Source organism: Pristiophorus japonicus, chromosome 2 (genome assembly GCF_044704955.1).
Source record: "Pristiophorus japonicus isolate sPriJap1 chromosome 2, sPriJap1.hap1, whole genome shotgun sequence".
In the NCBI taxonomy this organism is placed as follows: domain Eukaryota; kingdom Metazoa; phylum Chordata; class Chondrichthyes; family Pristiophoridae; genus Pristiophorus; species Pristiophorus japonicus.
The window spans coordinates 364,631,173-364,656,118 of NC_091978.1; the positions used below are offsets into that span (position 1 = coordinate 364,631,173).

A 24,946-nucleotide genomic window follows, 5' to 3' on the forward strand; every position below is an offset into this window, starting at 1 on the left:
GTGAAGGTGCTCCCACAGTGCTGTTAGGGAGGGAGTTCCAGGATTGTGACCCAGCGACGATGAAGGAACGGCTGATATATTTCCAAGTCAGGGTGGTGTGTGACTTGAAGGGGAACTTGCAGGTGATGGTGTTCCCATGCTCCCGCTGTCCTTGTCCTTCTTAGTGGTAGAGGCCGCGGGTGTTGTCGAAGAAAATAAATTGTAATAAAATAAATTGGACAAATATCATTATCATCACAGGCGGTCCCTTGAACGAGGATGACTTGCTTCCACACCAAAAGGGATGAGTTCACAGATGTTTCAATGAAGGACCGATATTTCAGTCCTGAACTCCAGTTGAAGGGGTGGAAAATGCCTGTGCTTGGATTTTTTTAACGTGTGGTGGCCGTTGCACATCAGTCACCACATGGACTTGACATAGGAACTGAATCACTCTATAGAAAATACATTCTCTGTGAGGTTTCCAAATCACTGGTATAGAAGGCAAATTCCCCAGTGTCCTGCTTCCGTTAGGCTGAAAGGGAACACAGGTCAGAGATAGAGCTACAGGATTGTCTGTCCTGCACACCCTTTAAAGAATATAGGAACAGGAGGAGACCATTCAGCCCCTCGTGCCTGTTCTGCCATTCAATCAGATCATGGCTGATCTGTTTCTCAACTCTATCCACCTACTTTTGCTCCATATCCTTTGTTAACCTAACCCAACAAAAGTCCATTCATTTCAGTTTTGAACATTTCAATTGGCTCCCAGCATCCATAGCCTTTTGAGGGGAGAGAGTCCCAGATCTCCACTCTGCTTTGTGCTTCTTGATTTTGCTCTTGAATGGCCTGGCTCTAATGTTGCAATTGTGCCTCCTTGTGCTGGATTTCCCCACCAGAGATGAGAGCTTCTCTCTCTCTCTTTTTCTACCCTGTCAAATCCCTGGATCATTTTTAAATCCTCCATCAGATCACCCCTGTCAACTCATGGGAATACAAGCCAAGTTTGTGCAACCTGTCCTCATCATTTAACCTTTTCTGGAGAAAGGATGGCGACTTGCCAATTGTGGATTTACCGTGGGTTGGCATAAAATGACAAGGTTAATTTTGATATTGAGATGCATCAGATTTTGCGGTAAATTCGACACACCTGGAGTATTACAACAACAACAACTTGTATTTATATAGCGCCGTTAACATAGTGAAACATCCCCAAGGCGCTTCACAAGAGTATTATGCGATAAAAATTTGACGCTGAGCCGCATAAGTAGAAATTAGCGAAGGGTGACCGAGAGCTTGGTCAAAGAGGTAGGTTTTAAGGAGCATCTTGAAGGAGGAGAGAGAGGTAGAGAGGCGGAGAGGTTTAGGCAGGGAGTTCCAGAGCTTGGGGCCGAGGCAACGGAAGGCACGGTCACCGATGGTGGAGCAATTATAATTGGGAATGCTCAAGAGGGCAGAATTAGAGGAGCGCAGACATCTCGGGGGGGTTGTGGGGCTGGAGGAGATTACAGAGATAGGGAGGGGGCGAGGGCCATGGAGCGATTTGAAAATAAATTTGAAAACACTAAGGGTTACATTCTCAGGTGAGCCAGCATCTCATGGTGACCCAACTAATTTGACACAGTCCGAGTCATTGAACATAAGAACATAACATAAGAATTAGGAGCAAGAGTAGGCCACACGGCCCCTTGAGCCTGCTCCGCCATTCAATAAGATCATGGCTGATCTTGGACTACTTTCCCACCCGATCTCCATATCCCTAGAGTCCCTTAGACTCCAAAAATCTATCGATCTCAGCCTTGAATATATTCAGAGACTCAGCATCCACAGCCCTCTGGAGCAGAGAATTCCAAAGATTCTTAGCCCTCTGAGAGAAGACATTCCTCCTCATCTCTGTCTTAAATGGCTGATCCCCTATCCTAAGACTATGCCCCCCAGTCCTCGACACTCCAGCCAGGGGGAAACAACCTCTCAACACCTACCCTGTCAATCCCCCTCAGAATCTTATGTTTCAATGAGATCACCTCTCATTCCTCTGAACTCCAGAGAGTATAGGCCCAATCGATTCAATCTCTCCTCATAGGACAACTCTCTCATCCCAGGAATCAATCTGGAAACAATTTATTTCAAACGAATTGGTGCTTAAATTTTTCCCATGTTGCAGTGATAGAATCAGAGGAACCCACTGAAAAATAAGTGACCTTTGTCACCTCAAATAGAGTATATCTTGTAAAGATCATGGATTTGTAAACCTTATTTAACTCAACCATTCATTCAAACTAATATTAACACTTGTAAAGTTCTGGATCAATGTTGCAGTTAAGCAAGCGGTTAGATCATGATTCAGGAAGTGAATCAGTCTGCAGGATAGAGTTTGTCAGCCAGCCTGAGTACTGCTGTAATTGAAGATATTTTCAACCATAATAAATCATGGTGCTTTTCCCTGGCCATTTGCTATTGGTGCATTCGGAACCCTAAAAAACAATATAACCCGTCAGAACAGCACAATCCTGAAGCAGTCAAAAAGAAAAGCATGAACTTGCATTAATATCGCTCCTGTCACAACCTCGAGACATCCCAATGTGCTTTACAGCCAATGAAGTACTTTGGGAGTGTAGTCACTGTTGTAATGTGGGAAACACAGCAGCCAATTTGTGCACAGCAAGCTCCCATAAACAGCAGTGAGATACATGACCAGATCATCTGTTTTTGTGATGTTGATTGAAGGATAAATATTGGCCAGGGCACCGGGGATAACTCCCCTGCTCTTCTTCAAAATAGTGACATGGGATCTTTTACATTCACCTGAGAGAGCAGAAGGGGCCTCGGTTTAATGACTCATCCAAAAGATGGCACTTCTTACAGTGCAGCGCTCCCTCAGCACTGCACTGGAGTGCCAGCCTAGATTTTTGTGCTCAAGTCTCTGGAGTGGGACTTGAAGCTCATGAGAGTGCTACCAATTAAGCCACGGCTCCCTGACTCATTGCATAAAAGAAACACAGAAACATAGAAAATATGTGCAGGAGTAGGCCATTCGGCCCTTCGAGCCTGCACCACCATTGCAGTAAGCACTATAACATCTTATATAAAACCTTCACTCTATTGGGATCATTTTCGCCTTCACCGCCTGGGCAGATTGAATCGCCCGCCTGTTATTGATTTCAGTGGGAAGTTGTACAAAACACAGGGGATTGACTCCGCTAGATTAACGCCCAGCCAGTGAAGTCAAAAATCTATCCATGCATCTCAGTAACAACCGTGTAGAATCATAGAAGCATACAGCACAGAAGGAGGCTGTAATATATTTGCTTCATGGGTTCTTTACTTAAGAATTCATAGCGACACATTGCTATTAAGAACTAGTTGGCTTATTAACAAAAGGTTCAACAGTTACACTGCACATTACCAGTCATCCAGCAGGCTCACAACCACCTGCCTCGTCATGGATCCCCCGAACCCAACTGGCTGGGGTTTTATTGAGTCTTGTGACCATCATGTGACTGGCTAAGTCACTCCCAACTCAACAGCTCAACAACTATTTTTAGTTGAAATGTAAATCAAATGCTCCCTTTTTGCAAGGGCACTAGAACCCACAAAGTAACAATTTAAAACTTTAACGAAAACCTTAAATCAAATTAGAATTTGGTTGCTAGGGGTGTTGATGCACTCCAGTCCCTCCAGCGCCCACCTGTCGCGGAAGGCCGTGAGCATACCGGTGGACACCGCGTGCTCCATCTTCAGGGACACCCTGGCTCGAACATAGCCGCGGAAGAGAGGCAGGCAGAACGACCCCCTCAACCGCCCGTTGCTTGGACCGGTCAATGGCCATCTTGGCCATGCCAAGGAGTAGTCCTACGAGGAGGCTTCTAACCTGCCCGCTCCCCTCCGCACAGGGTGCCTAAACATCAGGAGTGTGGGACTGAAGTATAATCAGAATTTGAGGAGAAGCCCCTTCAAATATTGGAACAGGGGCTGCAACCTCACACACTCCACATATACGTGGAACACGGACTCCTCCAGACCACAGAAATTGCAGGTGGCCTGGGAGTCCATGAACCCACTTAAAAAACGATTTTACGGGACTGCCCCAGGCAACACCTTCCAGGTCAAGTCCCCAATAAATAAAGGGAAGACTCCCATGTAGAGAGCATTCCATCGGCGACCCCCGCCTCCTCCAGACGGCAAGATGGTGTACCATGGCGTGTCCGGACGGCAGACGAGGATGGCAAAGTGGAGAGTGTGCAAGAGCAGCCCAAACAGGAACCCCCTCCGCGCAGAACTTAAAGGCACGGAGGGGATTTCCCGGAGGAGGCTCAAGTTGTGAGGCGCTGGCTCCCAAGGGAGGTTTCGGGGCTTGGCACCGATGAGGAATTCCGTCCGAACGGGGGTCAGTTCGGACGGGATCGCCCCACGTGCTCGAGCCTCCTCGACGCACCTCGTGGAGTCAGGGCCCAGTGCCGTTTTTAGCAACTCGTTGGCATTGGCCGCGTGCTCGTCGTGGGTCCAGGATAGGCACCATGCCACCTCATAGCTCTAGAAACCTGTGACCATTCTCACAGGTGCTTACATTACAGAGGCCATTTGGCGCATTATATCTGTGCCAGCTCTTCGAAAGAGCTATCCAATTGGCCCCACCATCTCGCTCTTTCCCCATAGCCCTGCATATTTGTTTCCTTTTCAAGTATTTATCCAATTCCTTTTGAGCGTTACTATTGAATCTGCTCCCACCGCCCTTTCAGGCAGCGCGTTCCAGATCACAACAACTCACTGCATAAAATAATGTTGCCTCATCACCTCCTCCTCTGGTTCTTTTACCAATGACATTAAATGTGTATTCTCTGGTTACCATAGCATGGCCTGTTTTACACTATAGTCTCAGAAAGGATTGGGTGAATTCAATAAAAATGTTAAAGAAAGACTGTCTCATTAAAAATAGACTACTTCATGTAGAACTTAAAACATAGAAACATAGAAATTAGATGCAGGAGTAGGTCATTCGGTCCTTTGAGCCTGCACCACCATTTCACTGCATACTCTTGTGAAGCTATACAAAGACCTTGGTTTATAATTTGCGGTCAGAGGTGAAGCAAAGGTGTTTTCCCCTGTCCCCGAAGTAAGCTGCCCTCAAAGATCCCGCGATCTCTGTGCCGAGAAGTTCGGATTTCCCGACGTGCAGTTGAGATCAGTGCAGTTTAGTGGGAATTCCACAGCGCGAGCTGCTGTCACGTCAACAAGGTGTCTGCGCAGCCAATCACAATGCAGAATTCTCACAGACCAGGAAGTGAAGAAGCTCCTAGCTTTTAACAAATGTTACAGAGAGCAAAAAGCAAGATTGGGGGCTCTCACGTGGTAAACTTGAAATAAAGATGGATCAACTTTAAAAAAATAATTAAAACATATTTTTTTTAATTTCTTAAAAATTGTAATTTTTGTTAAAATGTACAAATTTGACACTCCACAAAATTAAAATTCGTTTTTCAGGACCATTACATTTATTTAGCAGTCAATTCGCTGCTAAAACCCCTGTTACACCTAATGCAGCAGAGTCTAACATTTAACAGTGATATTACCGCGGAAAAGCACAAGGTTTTGTCAGTGCCACTGAATGCCGGCTATAGGGGGGTGGGGGTTGGAACAGCACAGCCTGCGTCAGAGCAGTGAATGTTTGACCGCTACTTCAGGATTTCTGCGTTTAGATGCGCATTCCTGTTTGCGGTCTGTTTCAAAGGGGTAATAAGGAGGCATAGAATATGAGAGCAGGGAGGTTATGCTTGAACTGTACAAAACACTATTTAGGCCACAGCTGGAGTACTGCGTGCAGTTCTGGTCACCACATTACAGGAAAGATGTGATTGCACTGGAGGGAGTACAGAGGAGATTTAAGAGGATGTTGCCTGGACTGGAGAATTTTAGCCATGAGGAAAGATTGGATAGGCTGGGTTTGTTTTCTTTGGAACAGAGGAGGCTGAGGGGAGACCTGATTGAGGTATATAAAATTACGAGGGACTTGGATAGAGTGGATAGGAAGGACCTATTTCCCTTAGCAGAGGGGTCAACAACCAGGGGGCATAGATTAAAAGTAATTGGGGGGAGGTTTAGAGGGGATTTGAGGGGAAATTTCTTCACCCAGAGAGTGGTGGGGGTCTGGAACACACTACCTGAAAGGGTGGTAGAGGCAGAAACCCTCATTGAATTAAAAAATTATTTGGATGTACACTTAAAGTGCCGTAACCTACAGGGCTACGGACCAAGAGCTGGAAAGTGGGATTAGGCTGGATGGCTCTTTGTCGGCCGGCGCGGACACGATGGGCCGAAATGGCCTCCTTCCGTGCTGTAAATCTCTTTGATTCTATGAACAGCAAGCGCTGTTTTGTCACCGTTAATGCCCGCCGCAAATCCGGGCCAATGTTGCCCTGTCTGTCCAGTTACATCGTCGGTTCCCTTTAGCTCATCAAACTGCATCAAAAACAGTTCGTATTAAAATAAAAGCAGGCAGTGTCACAGCGGTAAATCCAACAACAGGTATTGCCGCCATTTGACCTCGGCAAATAACACACAGCCCAGTGAGACTCTTTCATTTTAAGATAATCTGGGTAGTAATTTTACCATGTGCTTGTTAAATTCAAGCATTGTTTCTAAGACTCCCAAATTGCTCTCCAGCACTGATCAGAAGGATGAGCTGGTAAGAACCTTTGTATGAGTCTCATTAGGCTATTTAACTGCCAGTGTAACCCTGAGTTTAGCTGTACCACACACCACTACCAGTGTCTGCCTGCTTTTATCAATGGAGCACTGTTAGTCCAAGTGTATTCTCTCGTGTCACCGTTAAATGGCATTGGTGGCACAATTATGATGGTAGTATTCAGCACCAAGCTAAATTCTTGCTTTATTTTAGTAAAGTATCCTCCCTATCTTGGTAATCTCCGCCAGCCCCACAACCCCTCCAAGATGTCTGCGCTCCTCTAATTCTGCCCTCTTGAGCATCCCTGATTATATTTGTTTGACCATCGGTGGTCGTGCCTTCAGCTGCCTAGGCCCCAAGCTCTGAAACTCCCTGCCTAAACCTTTCCACCTCTCTATTGCTCTTTCCTCCTTCTAGACGCTCCTTAAAAGCCTACCTCTTTGACCAAGCTTTTGGTCCCCTGCGCTAATTTCTACTTACGCAGCTCAGTGTCAAATTTTTTATCAGATAATATCCTGTAAAGCGCCGTGGGACGTTAAAGCCGCTATATAAATGCAAGTTGTTGTTGTAGTAACCTTCATTAACAACTCTGCAGGAAAAAAAGCAGAGAGTGAGGACATGGAAACTGGCAGAAATGCAACACCGAAGGAGAAAATATTGTTATGAGTGAGAGCTTGCATGGTGTCAGCCTTGGCTCAGTGGGCAGCACTCTTGCCTTTGAGTTAGAAGGTTGTGGGTTCAAGTCGCACTCCCGAGGCTTGAGCGTAAAAACCTAGCCTGACACTTCAGTGCAGTGCTGAGGGTGTGCTGCATTGTCAGAGGTGCCGCCTTTCGGATGAGATATTATCACTTTGCTGTCTGTGGGAGCTTGCTGTGCGCAAATTATTCGCCGTGTTTCCTACATTACAACAATGATTACATTTCAAAAATGCTTCATTAGCTGTCAAGCATTTGGGGGATGTCGTGAGGTCGGAACCGGGCACCAAAAGTCCTGGCGGCCCGCTCCGGGAAGCGCTTACCACCGCCACAGTGGCGGCAGCCAGCCCAAAAATCCAGCCCAGGCCTTAAACCTCTTTCTGTTTTCTCTCTCTACCTCTCTCCGGCAGGACGACAAGGAGATCGACCTGGAGCACCTCCACAGACGAGTCAACAGCCTGTGCACGGATGACGACAGCCCACACAAGCAGTTCTCCACCTCGTCCATCGACCTGACCCCGCTCGAGGTGGACACCATTCCCACCCGGCAGGCCCTGGAGCAGATCAGCGACTTCAGGAACACCCACATCACCACCACCACCTTCATACCGGAGCAGATCCAGACTATAAGCCGCACCCTGTCGGCCAAAGCCGCCTCTGGCTTCTCCTTCGGGCCGATGCCCGACCACCGAACTGGCCCCTTCCGAAGCAGGGCACCCAATGGTGGCTTCTTTAGAAGTCCCATCAAAACCATGTCCTCTATCCCCTATCAACCAACTCCGTCAGCCGTGTACAGCCTGAATAATGATCCCGATCGGGGCACCTCCATATGAAATGTCACATTTTAGTTCTTTTTTTTCAAAACCGGGACTCAGTTTGTGAGACGATAGAATTCGTGGTAGGACTAACCTGGATATAACTCTTTCTGTTTTTAAAAGTCAGGATCTTAGTTACAGCTTTCTCAGATATAATCGCAATAACTCCAAGCCTGTTTGACGCAAGTATGTTTATTTCTGCTGTATTTGAACCCCAATGCTTTTAACCGCTGACAATTTCATGTCTTATTTCAGACCGGACCAAAGGCACATCCTGCTGTTAAAAGTAAAGAACTTTCAGGCCACACCGTTCAAGAACGCTATATTTTATAGGGTCACATATATATGAAATCGTCCATGTGCTTGTAGAGATATTTTCAGCATCATGTTGCAAAAAAAAATGAAATACGACGCGCGCGCGTGTGTGTGTATGTGTGTAGTCCCTGCATAATTATTTTTAAAAGGGGAGGAAGCTCTGTAAGGTTGTATCCTATGCAGATGTTTTCTAATGTACAGTTTAGATCAAATCAACAGTATTACGGCAAGACTAAGCCTGCCACACACTGGCAACCATTGGCTGATCCTGTTTCCCGCAAGGTGGTTGTAAGCTCGATATTGCCAGGATACGATACTGTCAGAACTGTCCTTTTGGTTTGTTCTGGGCAAGCGGAGGATGTAGAGCGCCAAACTTCGGAAGTGGGATTTTTTTACACGGGGCGTATGGCACAGAAACAGGCCCGTTCGGCCCCCGAACCAGCCCAGGATATCTTGAGTTCGTTGCCGCTGTATAATAGTGTTGCTGGGCGATCAGTGACAAAATGTCACAGCCGAGAAATTCGTCCCGAGCGGCGAGGCAAAGCGGGCGATATCGGATCGGCCCGCCCATTGTGCCCAGTGCCTGACACACAGTTCCATGCCAGTCAGTGGAACGATATGTCAGGCGCTGCATATAATGGCCGGACAATTCAATGCCACTCGTTTGCACCAACACCCCAGATGAATTTCTTGGCCTTAACTCTTTAGACTAGTAGCATACATCTTGGTTAAGACACTCACCAAAATTAGATTACTTTAGAAATCTAATTATAGAACCATGTAAGCTTTGTAAGAGTTACATTTAAGTAAGGAAAAAAGTCATGGTGGTTAATTAGTGTGTTGGCGATAACAGTTTTTAGAAAAGTATGAGAACACCCTAAGATTTCTTTTTTAAATCCAGCTGCGGTTTTAACTAACCAGAGATATAAAGTCATTGAAATTAAACGTGTAACAATCATATAGCCTGTGACAGCACAGAAGGAGGCCATTTGGTCCATTGTGCTCTTTGAATGTTCCACTACCCCTGCTCTTTTCCCATTGCAATGTATTTGCTTCATGAGTTCTTTGCTTAAGAATTCATAGCAACACATTGCTATTAAGAATTAGTTGGTTCATTAACAAAGGTTTAACAATCACACGATACATTACCATTTCATCCACCAGGCTCACAACTGCATTCCTCATCGTGGATGACCTAGACCCAACTGACTGGGGTTTTATTGAGTCTTGTGAACATCACATGACTGGCTAAGCCACTCACAATGAAACAGCTCTACAAACCCATGAGCATGCTCACCAGAGCATACATTACACCTATATCCCAGGCAAAATTTATCCCATTCAAGTATTTATCCAATTTTTTTTTGTAAGTTACTATTGAACGTGGCCTTAATTTTATTGACAGAGTGCAAATCATGGTAGAAAATAATTGTCTTCAGCAACCCTCCTGCCGATTGGATAGACTATACCGTCCCAAAAACAACCGGAAACATTCGCACCACATGAGATGGGAAATAAATTGTCTCTTGGATCTTAAGAGCAATTAGTTTCATCAAAAGGCAATGTATTTCTCACACAAAATTCTTGAACCAACTGTTTGATCTGAAAATTAAGCCATTGTGCACCTCGATATATAATGAGCATACACTGGAGCTTTGTGCATCAGTAAATGGAAGTGAAACGGTGTTGGCTAAAACACTTACATATGGAGTATTGTGTCCAATTCTGGGCACTTTAGGAAGGATGTGAAGGGCCTCAGAAAAGGTGCAGAAAAAGATGTACGAGAATGGTTCCAGGGATGAGGGACTTCAGTTACATGGAGAGACTGGAGAAGCTGGGGTTGTTCTCCTTGGAGCAGAGAAGGTTGAGAGGAGATTTGATAGAGGTGTTCAAAATCATGAGGGGTCTGGACAGAGTAGATAGAGAGAGAAACTGTTCCCATTGGCGGAAGGGTCGAGAACCAGAGGACACAGATTTAAGGCGATTGGCAGAAGAACCGAAGGTGTCATAAGGAAAAACTTTTTTACGCAGCGAGTGGTTGGGATCTGGAATGCACGGCCTGAGAGGGTGGTGGAGGCAGGCTCAATCGTGGCTTTCAAAAGGGAGTTGGATAAGTACCTGGAGGGAAAAAAATGCAGGGCTACGGGGGAGTGGGACTGGCTGAGGTGCTCTTGCAGAGAGCCATTCTATAATTCCATAGATGGAGGTTAGCCAGTGTAACTGCTTCACTCTGATGCTGGAAGACCTGTGCAGGTGATGCCTGGAAGCTTTTTTTTTTCTTGTTTTAAGTTGCAGCTTTAAGCGGTTGGGTAGTTAGTCCGGTAGTAGTCGAATTGTGACTTTAATATATTTTGCAACGAGGCGAGCCGATACGCGAATGACAGCAAACACACACACAGAGGCAGACGACTGCTGAGGCAAGCGTGACTTTTCACTCCCAGCGTGTCCTTTAGAAATTCTGTAACTCTGTCAGAAGCAAATGACTAATGAGAGATTCGTGGTGAGTTTTCCTTATCTTTATTAAAAATAATTTTTTTTTTTCAAGAAAAATCATAAAAGTGGTAGCTAGAAAAACAGGTACATCTTTTTTCTGTGTTTGATAACGACATTAGGTGTGATTTAACTCAGACTCATTAACGAACTGAGAACAAAAATAATGGCTCATGGCTGTTTCCTCTTGTTCGGTACAACTGAACACGCATAAAAAGTATATATATTTTGATGCTAATTCTTCTCTTTTACCTGTTCCGAAATAGCGTCTGATATAGTTACGTTACTGGTTTCTACAGTTGTCTACAGTGTCAGACAAAACGCTCATTTTTACCACAGGAGACAGTTTATAGAAGAAAGCAAATTAGTGGAAGCATGCCTGACTTTGCCTAAACCTCGTAACACTCTGTTTCATATCAAAGTATTATGGATTTTCATTTGGACGCAAATATACAGGGACAAGCCAGATTACAATAATTTACTGGGTTAGAAAAGGAACATAGTTAACCATGAATGATATTTATAGGCCTATTTTGATGTAAGTGTTACATATAGAGAACACTTTTTCGGGGGGGGGGGTGGGGGGGAAATTGGGGGGTGGGGGGGCCTCTGTTGCAAGTGGCAAAGCTTTCTGTGTATTATTTGTCTAATAAAAATATTTCTTTTTCTTACACGGTCTTTCATTCATTATTTAAAGCAAATCCGAGATATTTTAAGGTGATGACCCCAAAAGGTAGGGTTGTTGCCAACTCTCCAGGATTGCCCTGGGGTCTCCAGGAATTAAAGGCTATAATCTCCAGGACACTGTTGGGAACAAAACCCAGGGGGGGAAGCGTGTGTGGGTTTTGCTTTTCATACTCTTTGAAAACATTTATTTATTGGTCACAAAAATATTGGAGATTGATGCCCGAGGGTGGGGAGGGGGGGGGGGGTGGGGCGGGAAAAGGCTCTTTGACTGACAGTCAAGAATCAGCTAATCAGGTAACAAAGAGCCTGTTCACTTTCGGATGAGGCGTCAAACCGAGGCCCCGTCTGCCCTCTCAGGTGGACGTAAAAGATCCCATGGTGCTATTTCAAAGAAGAGCAGGGGAGTTATCCCTGGTGTCCTGGCCAATATTTATCCCTCAATCACCATCACTAAAAAACAGATTATCGGGTCATTATCACATTGCTGTTTGTGGGAGCTTGCTGTGCTCAAATTGGCTGCCGCGTTTCCCACATTACAACAGTGACTACACTCCAAAAAGTACTTCATTGGCTATACGGCCCTCTGAGACGTCTGGTGGTCATGAAAGACGCTATACAAATGCAAGTGTTTCTTTTCAGTTGGCCGTGGGAGGGCGGGGCGCCACAAGGATTGACATGTCAGGCGACCAATGGGGGGGGGGGGTGGGGGGGTGTGTGGTTGGAGGTGGCCGGTCCCGTAACATAACTTTGCCAGCGTCTACAGCTGGTGAGCGGCCTGCGCGGGACCCCCCAATGGATGCATGGCTTGTGTGTCTCAGGAGGAACGTTGCCTGTGAGTACTTGCTCCTGGCAGCCCACTGTGATCCCTGAATCTTGCTGACACCACGCGCTGCTGACTGACGATTTTTTTTTTTCATTTGTTTATGGGATGCAAGCACCGCAAGGCCAGCATTTATTGCCCATCCCCGAATTGCCCTCGAGAAGGTGGTGGTGGCCATTTCAGAGGCTGGTTAAGAGTCAGCTACATGGCTGTGGGTTTGGAGTCACACTTAGCGGCCAGGCAGGGTAAGGGCGACAGATTTCCTTCCCTAAAGGGCATTACTGAACTAGATGGGTTTTTAACGACAATCCGGTAGTTTCATGGTCTCTATTACTGCTTTTTCCTTTTTAATTTCAGATTTATTTAATTATTTTGAATTTAAATTTCCCCAGCTGCCGTGGTGGGATTTGATCTCATGTTCCTGGATCATTCCTCCAGGCCTCAAGAAACATTAGTGCAGTAACAACACCACTATGCTACCGTAACCATACGTTTAGGGTTTCCAATTCTCCAGGATTGCCATGAACTCATCAAGAATTGAACATTAATTTCGCAAACAGGAGAAAAAAATTCACAGGGACGTGAAAAAAAAATGGCGTTTATTATTTTTTTCATTTTCGTTCTAAATTTTCATTTATTAGTTGTAAAAGCATTGGAGATGGGGAGAACAAGATTGTTTGACGGGCAGGCAATATGAACCCAATTGGGAAACAGACAGGGCCATTTTAACCTTAAAAAGACGGCTAGGTTGTGGGCTTGGGGGTAGACAAATTGTTAAAAATGGGAATACCCGCCTCCAATTCGCCCACTTCTGATTTTAGTGGAGGTGAGATGGGACCAATCCGCTGCAAGGGGATGGGACGTCAATGTTATAATGAGGCTGGAAATCTATTTTTTATCCTCCATTTTGTTCGTAACTGCTTGTCGACGGGTTTCACGCAATTCGGAAAATCCAGCAGTGACAGCAAGGTGTGGGTAAAGGCACTTATCTCCTGGATCCAGGGTCCCTACCGACCCCACTCCCCTGTGGTCAGAGATCCTCGCTGCCCAGCCTCCGATCACCTCCCCAGATCTCTGATTACCACTCCCCACCCGCAGGCCTCTGATCAACTCCCCCCCCCCGCTGCCCTGGTCGCTGATCACCTCCTCAGACCTCCCATCAACCCCCTAGGATGCCAATCACCTCCACAAACCTCCGATCCCCCCACCCCCGGCAACCCCCCTCCCTCCCCCCCCCCCCCTCCCACGATGATGCTGAGGCCAGCCACGATCTTCCTTTTACCACTCCGATCATCCGCCCCTGATCCTCTCTCTCTTCCTCCCGCGATCGTCTGCCCGAACCAGCCCCCCCGCTCCCCATCCCCGATCCTTTTAACGACCCGGCCTGATCCTGGATCTCTTTCTCCCTTCTCTGTCTGGCCTAGCACCTCAGGCCTGCCCGCCCACTGCCAGTCATAGCCTCTCCATCTGGCTAGCTGCCGGGGGAGAAACCCAGGCTTGGCACGCAAATCAGGCCCTGCCGTTAAGGTCGGCAGGGCCTGCGGGAAAATCGGCCTCCCGGATTTCCCGCCCTCCTCAAAATCCAGCCCAAAGAGTCTGTTCACTTCCCGATTGGCTGTTGGAAGGCAGGACGCCCGGAGGATGGACCAATGGCAGGAGTGTGGGAGCAGGACGATTTGATTCGAGACAGGTGGTCATGTGATGAAACCTCCAGCAACGCACCCAATCAGAATCGCCGACCCAACTGTCGGTTGCCATGTCGATTTTGTTAAGGTCACATGGGAAAACCGTGCGCTGATGTTTCTTGCCCACTGAACTCTTTGTCACTTCACATCTGATGATTGGTTGAAAACTGTTCAGAGAGACTCAAGGTGCTGATTTCAGAATATTTTACTGGTGATGCTTTTCTGCTCTTGTGGCCTTGAGCAAGCGCGCAGACCTGAAGGCCTCCACAGACTCCACCCGGCAGGAATGAGGAGGTCCTGCACCAAATATCTGCAGGGGGCTGAACGTTTACCGCCTTCTCCCCATTCTCCATCCGCCCGCTGCCATTTTGTTTGGGGCCTTCACAAGGGCAGCCCAGGCACCTGCCTGCCTCAGTATTGGAACGGGGATCGCACGTAGGACTCCCAAGGCAGTTTGGAGGCACCAATGGGCAGAGTATTGACACTCGGCGCAGAGCGGCCTAACCGGTGGTCCTTAAAGGGACCCGCCGCATGAATGCTCCTCTTGGCCTCACAAAATCCTCCCAACACACTACCGGTCCCTCTGGCCAGCATTATTAAATGAAGTTCTGCTTTGCCTTTTCCAAGATACAACTGCGACTGAGCAGCCAGGGATGGCCACTTCAAATCGATATCCTTTACATTTGACACTAGAATGGTAGGAAATCATTCACCAAAAGGGGTAAATTGTTCACCAAAACTCAGGATCTGGCCGCGCGGACACCAATTAACATGGGAGGTAAACACCCGGTAGCTTGAGGTGCATGCCTCCCGTCCCTCTGATGTTGCTCATCGGACAAAACAACACCGGGACAAAATCTCTGGCCATGTATTCAACCCCCCCGCCCACCCCCCCACCACCCAGCCATGTATTCGACCCCGCCGCCCTCGGCCAGGTATTCAGCTTCCTGTTAGTGCATCCGGGGAGCGCTAAAGGGGCGCAAATGGCATTTCACTCAGGCGTGGCACCGCTAACGACTCCCGCTAAATTCCGCGGGAGTTTGGCGGCAGCAGGAGCCGGTAGCGAGCCGCGTCGCTGCGCCAGTGGTTATCACCGCACCGGAGCGAGAATTCGGGAGCGTCCCGCCCTTGACGCTTTTAGCGGGGAGGTGGCGCTTTTAAAAAGAATCGGCGGCTCGTTGCCGCGTGGATCGCGGGGGCCGCGCCTGATCTGGCAGTCCGGCTCTCCACTTGAGTGCCAGGCTGATGCTTCGGCACCCCTCCCCCAACCCCCGCCCCCCCCCGGCTCCCCGGTGGTCCAAGGTAGGGACCCGCAGAATCGCCAGCTTGGCCCTCACCTGTAATGAAGGGTAGGGCCTTTCTCCATGTTGGCGCTAAGTGCCCCACCGCGTAGCGCTGCGCCCCTCTCGGATTCCTTCCACCCCGCTCGCGCCCCGCAGAGTGTTATTTTGCGCCCCGCAGAGTGTTATTTTGCGCTCCACTTGCTCTCGGGGGGGCGGCAACCCGAATTTAGGCTGCGATACGTATGGGACCTCCGCGCTTTGCCGCAGGGACTCTCGTCTCGCGGCTGTTACCGCTCCCCCAAATGGGACGCTGCACTTGCTCACGGAAGTAGGTGTTAAGGACCGCCTTAAAGGAGAGGAGAGAGGTGGAGAGGTTTAGGGAGGTAATTCCAGAGCTTAGGGTGAAGGCACGACCTCCAACGGTCGGTCGAAGGAAATCGGGGATGCTCAAGAGGTCTGAGTTGGAGGAACGCAGAGTTAGAAACATAGACATTGAAACCTATAGCGCAGAAGGAGGCCATTTCGGCCCACCGTGTCCGCGCCGGTCGTCAAAGAGCCACACGGCCCTCGGTCAGCAGCCCTGAAGATTACATATAAACCTACGAACAATGAACTAAGGCAGACAGGTAAAGAGCATCCGGCCCAATCAGTCCGCCCCACACAACTGTGATACCCCATGCATCGAAACATTCTACACTCCACCCCAACGGAGCAGTGATCTCCTAGGAGTGGCAAAAAACAGATAAAAGCCAGGTCAATTTGAGGAAAAAATTCTGGGAAAATTCCTCTCCGACCCATCCTGGCGATCAAAACTCATCCAGGAGATCACCCTGGCAGTCTTCGATTCCCTGCAGTACTTAACATCATATCTGTGCCGGCCAACAAGAGGTTATCCAGTCTAATCCCAATTACCAGCTCTTGGTCCGTAACCCTGCAGGTTACGGCACTTTAAATGCCCACCCGACCATCTCTTAAATGTGGTGAGGGTTTCTACATCCACCACTCTTCCAGGCAGCAAGTTCCAGATCCCCACAACCCTCTGCGTAAAGAAGCCCCCCCCCCCCGCCTCAAATCCCCTCTAAACCTTCCATCAACCACTTTAAGCCTGTGCCCTCTCGGAATAAACCCCTACACTAATGGAAATAGGCCCTTCCTATGCACTATAATCCAGGGCTCTCAATATTTTGTACACCTGGGAGAGTTGTGGGGCTGGAGGAGATTACAGAGATAGGGAGGGGCGAGACCATGGAAGGATTTAAACACAAGGATGAGAATTTTAAAATTGGACCAGGAGCCAATGTAAGTCAGCGAGCACAGCGGGGGATGGGTGAGCGGGACTTGGTGTATATTGGAATAGTCGAGTCTGGAGTCTCACTCAGCAGCAGATGGGCTGAGGCAGGAGCATGCACTTTTGTGCAGTACAATTCCCAGAACAGAATCCACATAATCTGCCCCCCAGCATCCTCAGGTCAGCCAAGTTGCTCCTGATTTGAACCTTTCAAGGCAAAGTTCCACAGGCTTCAGCTGTCAACAAAGGCCGAGAGAGTTCTCCAGTCCATTTGCTTCTCCACGGACTCCACGCACTCCGATGCATTGAGCACATTCCATACAGAATCCCACTCATTCCCAAGGAATCATTCGTTCCAGCCAGGGCGCCTCACATATCAATCCAAGTGCCAAGCGATCTGACAATTGGCAGTGAGCAGTATGTATTTGAGAAGTAATAACAGAAAATGCTGGAAATCTCAGTGAGCCAGGCAGCATCTGTGGAAAGAAATAGAGTTAACATAAGAACATAAGAACATAAGAAATAGGAACAGGAGTAGGCCATACGGCCCCTCGAGCCTGCTCCGCCATTCAATAAGATCATGGCTGATCTGATCATGGACTCAGCTCCACTTCCCCGCCTGCTCCCCATAACCCCTTATCCCCTTATCGTTTAAGAAACTGTCTATTTCTATCTTAAATTTGTCCTATGTCCCAGCTTCCACAGCTCTCTGAGGCAGCGAATTCCACAGATTTACAACCCTCTGAGAGAAGAAATTTCTCCTTATCTCTGTTTTAAATGGGCGGCCCCTTATTCTAAGATCGTGCCGTCTAGTTCTAGTCTCCTCCATCAGTGGAAACATCCTCTCTGCATCCACCTTGTCAAGCCTCCTCATAATCTTATACGTTTCGATAAGATCACCTCTCGTTCTTCTGAATTCCAATGAGTAGAGGCCCAACCTACTCAACCTTCATAGTCTCCTTTATTTAAGCTTAGAACACTGGTTAGAGATCCAACATTCTCACCCTCCATCTGAATTTGAAATTCAATCATGCTATGATCACTCATTCCGAGTGGATCTTTTACGAGGAGATTGTTTATTAATCCTGTCTCATTACACAGGACCAGATCTAAGATAGCCTGCCCCCTGGTTGGTTCCGTTACATACTGCTTAAGGAACCCATCCCTTATGCACTCTATGAACTCCTCCTCAAGGCTACCCTGACCAATTTGATTTGTCCAATCAATATGGAGGTTAAAATCACCCATGATTATTGCTGTTCCCTTTTTACAAGCCCCCACTATTTCCTGGTTTATACTGCGATCAACAGAATTGCTACTGTTAGGGGGCCTATAGACTATGCTCACCAGTTACTTTTTCCCCTTATTGTTCCTTATCTCCACCCAAACTGTTTCAACATCCTGGTCATTTGAGCCAATATCGTTTCTCACTATTGCAGTGATTCCATCCTTTATCAATAGAGCTACCCAACCTTCTTTTCCTTTCTGTCTGTCCTTCTGGATTGTCAAGTACCCCTGAATATTTAATTCCCAGTCCTGGTCATCTTGCAACCACGTCTCTGTAATGGCTATCAGATCATACCCATTTGTGCCGTCAACTCATCCATTTAGTTACAACTGCTACGTGCATTTAGACAAAATGCCTTTAAGTTTGTTTTTTTACCCTTTTTTCCTGCTTGTTTCCTCTCTCCTTCAAACTCACTTTCTTTATTTTTGCTTTCTAATTCCAGCTTTACTCCCCTCCCTACTGAATCTATTTTCAGGTTCCCATCCTCCTGCCAAGCTAGTTTAAACCCTCCCCAACAGCACTAGCAAAGTTGCGAGGATATTGGTCCCGGCTCTGTTGAGGTGCAACCCGTCCGGCTTGTACAGGTCCCACCTCCCCCAGAAGCGGTCCCAATGCCTCAGGAAACTAAAGCCCTCCTGCCTGCACCATCTCTTTATCTGCTCTGTCCTCCTATTTCTGTACTCACTAGCTCGTGGCACTGGGAGTAATCTGGAGATCACTACATTTGAGGTCCTGCCTATTAATCTCTCTCCTAGCTCCCTAAACTCTGCCTGCAGGACCTCATCCCTCTTCCTGCCTACGTCATTGGTCCCGATGTGGACCATGACCTCTGGCTGTTCACCCTTTCCCCCCAAAATGCCCTGCAGCCGCTCAGTGACATCCTTGACCCTGGCACCAGGGAGGCAACATCCCATCCTGGATTCACGTCTGCGGCCGCAGAAACGCCTGTCTGCTCTCCTGACTAACGAATCCCCTACCACTATAGCTCTTCCATTCTTTTTCCTCCCCCCTGTGCAGCTGAACCACCCGTGGTGCCGTGGACTTAGCTCTGGCTGCACTCCCCAGAGCCACCATCTGGTACCCAGAACCGAGTACCAGTTGGAGAGCGAGATGAACTTAGGGGACTGCTGCCCTACCTGCCTAGTTCTCCTCTTCTGTCCAGGGGGTCACCCAATCCCTAACTGCCTGCACACTCTTAAGCTGTGGGCTGACCGCCTCTAGTAACGTGCTATCCATGTTACTCTCAGTCTCGCGGATGCACCGCAGTGACCCCCAGCCGCCGCTCAAGCTCAAAAACACGGAGCTGGAGTTAGTGCAGCTGGAGACACCTCCTGCACACATGGTCACCCTGGCTGCGCGAAGCATCTGGGACTTCCCACGTGCCACGGGATGCGTAATCCACGGGACTTAGCTGCCCTGCCGTCCCTCGAGTTACACTCGCAACTATCTTAGCACAACACACCCAGCCGCTACTCAGCAAACAGACGATTTAATTAACTGGCTCTCTTTAGATAATAAAGATCACATATATTTACTTGCAGATCCTACTTACAACAATGCCAAAGGTTTCATACTGAAAAGAAAAAGAAAATTACTCACCAATCCACCAGCCAATCACTTACCCGCTTGGCTGTGACGTCACACTTCGATTTTGATTTATTTTTTTTTTTCCCCTGCACCAGCTGGCTTCTCCGACTGCCAGGCCCTTTTTATGGGCCTCGACCTCCCGCTCCCGCACCTGACCTTTCGGGTTAACATTTCGGGTCACCGACCCTTCGTCAGAACTGGCAAAAGTTCGAAATGTAACAGATTCTTAAGGAAGTGCAAGGGGTCGGGAAAGGAGGCAGAAGGGAGGAAAAAACAAAAGGGAAGGTCTGTGATAGGGTGGAAGGCAGGAGAGATTTGAGAGACAAAAGAGATGATGGGCCGAATCGAGATGGTAATAGGACAAGTTAGGAAACCAAAGATGAGTCTAGGTAGGGTGTGACTGGTGGAATAATTACCAGCTGCCGTGGGAAACAGAGAAAAAAATAAAAATAAAAAGGGAGGGAGGGGTTTGTATGAAAAACAGGAGGCAAGAGGAATATGGGCAGAGGCAATGTATTTGAGAAGCTTGCCTTTGGAACACACAATGCCTTGGTGTGAAACGCCTTCAGGCTTTTTCTTTCCTCCACTTGTCCTTGCAGCTTAAACTCTCCCTGAAGCAGCTTCAGCTCTGATCTTCTTCACACTGCCGAAATCCACCTACTTAGAAACATGCGCCCTCAGGATCGGCGTTTGGGGAACACTGACTAGGCATGTTGATCCTAAGGCAGTCTACATACTGAAGGCACTGAAAGCAATGTGACTATCTCCCATTCTTATCTGAACAGAATTAAAAAATGATAAAAAAAAACCTCGAGGGAATCTAGAACTAGGAGGCATAGATTAAGAATAAGGAGTCGCTCATTTAGAACTGAGATGAGGAGGAATTTCTTCTCTCAGAGGGTCATAAATCTGTGGATTTCTTTGTCCCAGAGAACTGTGGAGGCCAGGACATTGAATATATTAAAGGTGGCGATAGACAGATTTTTGAAGGATGATCTATATATTGATTGGGCTAACCAAACTGGGATCAATGCGGTGTAGGAGGATTTCCTGGAGTGTATTAGGGATGGTTTTCTAGCTCAATATGTTGAGGAGCCAACTCGAGGGCTGGCCAGTCTAAATTGGGTGATGTGTAATGAGAAAGAACTAATTAGCAATCTTGTTGTGCGAGGCCCCTTGGGGAAGAGTGACCATAATATGGTAGAATTCTTTATTAAGATGGAGAGTGACACTGTTAATTCAGAGACTAGGGTCCTGAACTTAAGGAAAGGTAACTTTGATGATATGAGACATGAATTGGCTAGAATAGACTGGCGAGTGATACTTAAAGGGTTGATAGTGGATAGGCAATGGCAAACATTTAAAGATCACATAGATGAACTTCAACAATTGTACATCCCTGTCTGGAGTAAAAATAAAACAGGGAAGGTGGCTCAACCGTGGCTAACAAGGAAAATTAGGGATACTGTTAAATCCAAGCAAGAGGCATATAAATTGGCCAGAAAAAGCAGCAAACCTGAGGACTGGGAGAATTTTATAATTCAGCAGAGGAGGACAAAGGGTTTAATTAGGAGGTGGAAAATAGAGTATGAGAGGAAGCTTGCTGGGAACATAAAAACTGACTGCAAAAGCTTCTACAGATATGTGAAGAGAAAAAGATTAGTGAAGACAAACGTAGGTCCCTTGCAGTCAGATTCAGGTGAATTTATAATGGGGAACAAAGAAATGGCAGACCAGTTGAACAAATACTTTGGTTCTGTTTTCACAAAGGAAGACACAAATAACCTTCCGGAAATACTAGGGGACAGATGGTCTAGTGAGAAGGAGGAACTGAAGGAAATCCTTATTAGGTGGGAAATTGTGTTGGGGAAATTGATGGGATTGAAGGCTGATAAATACCCAGGGACTGATAGTCTGCATCCCAGAGTAGATAAGGAAGTGGCCCTAGAAATAGTGGATGCATTGGTGATCATTTTCCAACAGTCCATCGACTCTGGATCAGTTCCTATGGACTGGAGGGTAGCTAATGTAACACCACTTTTTAAGAAAGGAAGGAGAGAGCAAACGGGGAATTATAGACCGGTTAGCCTGACATCAGTAGTGTGGAAAATTTTGGAATCAATTATTAAAGATGAAATAGCAGCGCATTTGGAAAGCAGTGACAGGATCGGTCCAAGTCAGCATAGATTTATGAAAGGAAAATCATGCTTGACAAATCTTCTAGAATTTTTTGAGGATGTAACAGGTAGAGTGGACAAGGGAGAACCAGTGGATGTGGTGTATTTGACTTTCAAAAGGCTTTTGACAAGGTCGCACACAAGAGATTGGTGTGCAAAATTAAAGCACATAGTATTGGGGGTAATGTACTGACGTGGATAGAGAACTGGTTGGCAGACAGGAAGCAGAGAGTCGGGATAAACGGGTCAATTTTCAGAATGGCAGGCAGTGACTAGTGGGGGACCCCAGCTATTTACAATATACATTAATGATTTAGATGAAGGAATTGAGTGTAATATATCCAAGTTTGCAGATGACACTAAGCTAGGTGTGAGCTGTGAGGAGGATGCTAAGAGGCTGCAGGGTGACTTGGACAGGTTAGGTGATTGGGCAAACGCATGGCAGATGCAGTATAATGTGGATAAATGTGAGGGTATCCACTTTGGTGGCAAAAACACGAAGACAGAATATTATCTGAATGGCGGCAGATTAGGAAAAGGGGAGGTGCAACGAGACCTGGGTGTCATGGTACATCAGTCATTGAAAGTTTGCAAGCAAGTACAGCAGGCAGTGAAGAAGGCAAATACCTTCATAGCTAGGGGATTTGAGTATAGGAGCAGGATGGTCTTACTGCAGTTGTACAGGGTCTTAGTGAGGCCTCAACCTGGAATATTGTGTTCAGTTTTGGTCTCCTATCTGAGGAAGGACGTTCTTGCTATTGAGGGAGTGCAGCAAAGGTTCACCAGGCTGATTCCCGGGATGGCAGGACTGACATATGAGGAGTGACTGGATCGACTGGGCCTGTGTTCACTGGAGTTTAGAAGGATGAGAGAGAAACATATAAAATTCTGACGGGACTGGACAGGTTAGATGCAGGAAGAATGCTCCCGATGTTGGGGAAGTCCAGAACCAGGGGACATAGTCTAAGGATAAGGGGTAAGCCATTTAGGACTGAGGTGAGGAGAAACTTCTTCACTCAGAGAGTTGGTAACCTGTGGAATTCCCTGGTGCAGAGAGTCGTTGATGCCAGTTCATTGGATATATTCAAGACGGAGTTAGATATGGCCCTTACGGCTAAAGGGATCAAGGGGTATGGAGAGAAAGCAGGAAAGGGGTACTGAGGGAATGATCAGCCATGATCTTATTGAATGGCGGTGCAGGCTCGAAGGGCCGAATGGCCTACTCCTGCACCTATTTTCTATGTTTCTATGTTTCTATGTTAAGGGAGTGGAGAGTTATGGGGAGCGGGCAGGGAAGTGGACCTGAGTCCAAGATCGGATCGGCCATGATCTTATTAAATGGCGGAGCAGGCTCGAGGGGCCTACTCCTGCTCCTATTTCTTATGTTCTTATGTAAATAAGACTTGCGAAGCAAATAAAATAACTAATTCGAGATAGATTCTGGCTAAGTTTAGGTATTTTCTTCCTGAGCTAATGGTTTCTGACCAAAAACTGTGCAAACAGCTGACAACAATGATATAAAGAGCTTCTAGAAAGTCTACTAAATTAATATTGTGATTAAATGGCAGCCCAGCTCAGTGTCAATACCCTTGCCTTTGAGTCCGAAAGTCACGAGTTCTACGTCCCCCCTTCCAGGAGATGAGTGCAAAATCTAGGCTGACACATCAGTGCAGTGCCGAGGGAGTGCTGCACTCTCGGAGGTGCCATGCTTTCTGCTGAAACATTAACCCTGAGGCCCCATCTGCCTGCTCAGATAGACACAAATGAGCCCATGGCATTATTCAAAGAAGAACAGGAGAATCCTCCTAGTATTCAGGCCAACATTTAGCCCTCGACCAATAGCGCCAAAACAACAACAACTTGTATTTATATAGCGCCTTTAATGTAGTGAAACATCACAAGGCGCTTCACAAGTGTGTTATGAGACAACAAATTTGACACCGAGCCACATAAGGAGAAATTAACAGGTGAGGTAGGTTTTTAAGGAGCGTCTTGAAGGAGGAAAGAGAGGTAGCGAGGCGGAGAGGTTTAGGGAGGGAGTTCCAGAGCTTGGGGCCTGGGCAACAGAAGGCATGGCCACCAGTGGTTGAGTGATTATAATCAGGGATGCTCAAGAGGACAGAATTGGGGCTGGAGGAGATTACAGAGATAGGGAGATTACCTGATTAACAGATCATTTTGCTCATTGCTGTTTGTGGCACCTTGCTGTGCGCAAATTGGCTGCTGTATTTGCCTCCATAACTATACTTCAAAAGTGATTCATTGGCTGTGAACCACTTTGAGATGTCAACATAAATCAAGTTGTTTTTCTTTGTGATTAGAAGCAAATAAATAGCAGTCAAAATGACATGGCTTCCAGCCAATATAAGATAATGGACACTGTAGTGTATCTGCTTCATGGATTCTTTGCTTTAAGAATTCACGGCTACACATTTGCTATAAAGAACTAGCTGGTTTATTGGCAAAGATTTGACAATCAAATTGAACCACTACCAGTTCATCCACCAGGCTCACAACAGCCCACCTCATTGTGGAGAACCTGAACTCAACTGGCCGGGGTTTTATTGAGTCTTGTTAACATCACGTGACTGGCTAAGCCACTCACAGTGTAACAGCTCTACAAACCCGGAGCGTGCTCACTGGTGCTTACATGACAGACACCTTTTACTATATTGGTGTTTATGACAAGCGTATGAGCTTAGTCATCTCTTTCTCCACTTGATCAACATCCGTGTTGTGGACGATAACAATTCAGCCCCAAAATCCCTTGGCTGTTTCCAGAATTTTATGGGCATGGGGTGGAACCTCCGCCCGCCCTTTACAAGGAGAAAGATTTCGGGGGAGGTGGGCACCTTGTGCAGTGAGCTCCTGCTCCCCCTCCGCCGGTGCCAGGATTCCGAGTCAGACAAGGCGGACTGGCAACCTGATGGACAGAAGTGGGTTCCCATGTGTGGGCCAGGCCATGGAGGCATCCTGCACCTCTGAAGACAAGAAGGGCAGGGGGTTCAGGGCAGGTGGGGGTGGGGGAGGTGGGCTGGGAGCTTCATGGGAACTGGGAGGAGGCTCAGACAGCCCCTTACTCGAAGGAGGCCAGGCCGCAGATTTTGCAGGCATAAGGGGCTAGGTGGGCCTGCATAAGCCTAACAGCCCCAAG

General features: G+C 47.3%; 2 protein-coding genes across 2 annotated transcripts in view; both read left to right on the plus strand.

Annotated features, from left to right (window-relative positions):
* Positions 1-11,496, plus strand: part of grid2 (glutamate receptor, ionotropic, delta 2) — a 467,741-nt gene extending 456,245 nt beyond the window's left edge. The window contains exon 15 of the mRNA XM_070859425.1: positions 7,768-11,496. Coding sequence (XP_070715526.1) covers positions 7,768-8,190 — 423 coding nt within the window. The 3' untranslated portion in view covers positions 8,191-11,496. The remainder of the gene's footprint in view (positions 1-7,767) is intronic.
* A 3,656-nt stretch (positions 11,497-15,152) lies between these two features.
* Positions 15,153-24,946, plus strand: part of LOC139228252 (transcription factor Atoh1-like) — a 41,077-nt gene continuing 31,283 nt past the window's right edge. The window contains exon 1 of the mRNA XM_070859437.1: positions 15,153-15,471. Within this exon, the coding sequence (XP_070715538.1) occupies positions 15,153-15,471 (319 nt within the window). The remainder of the gene's footprint in view (positions 15,472-24,946) is intronic.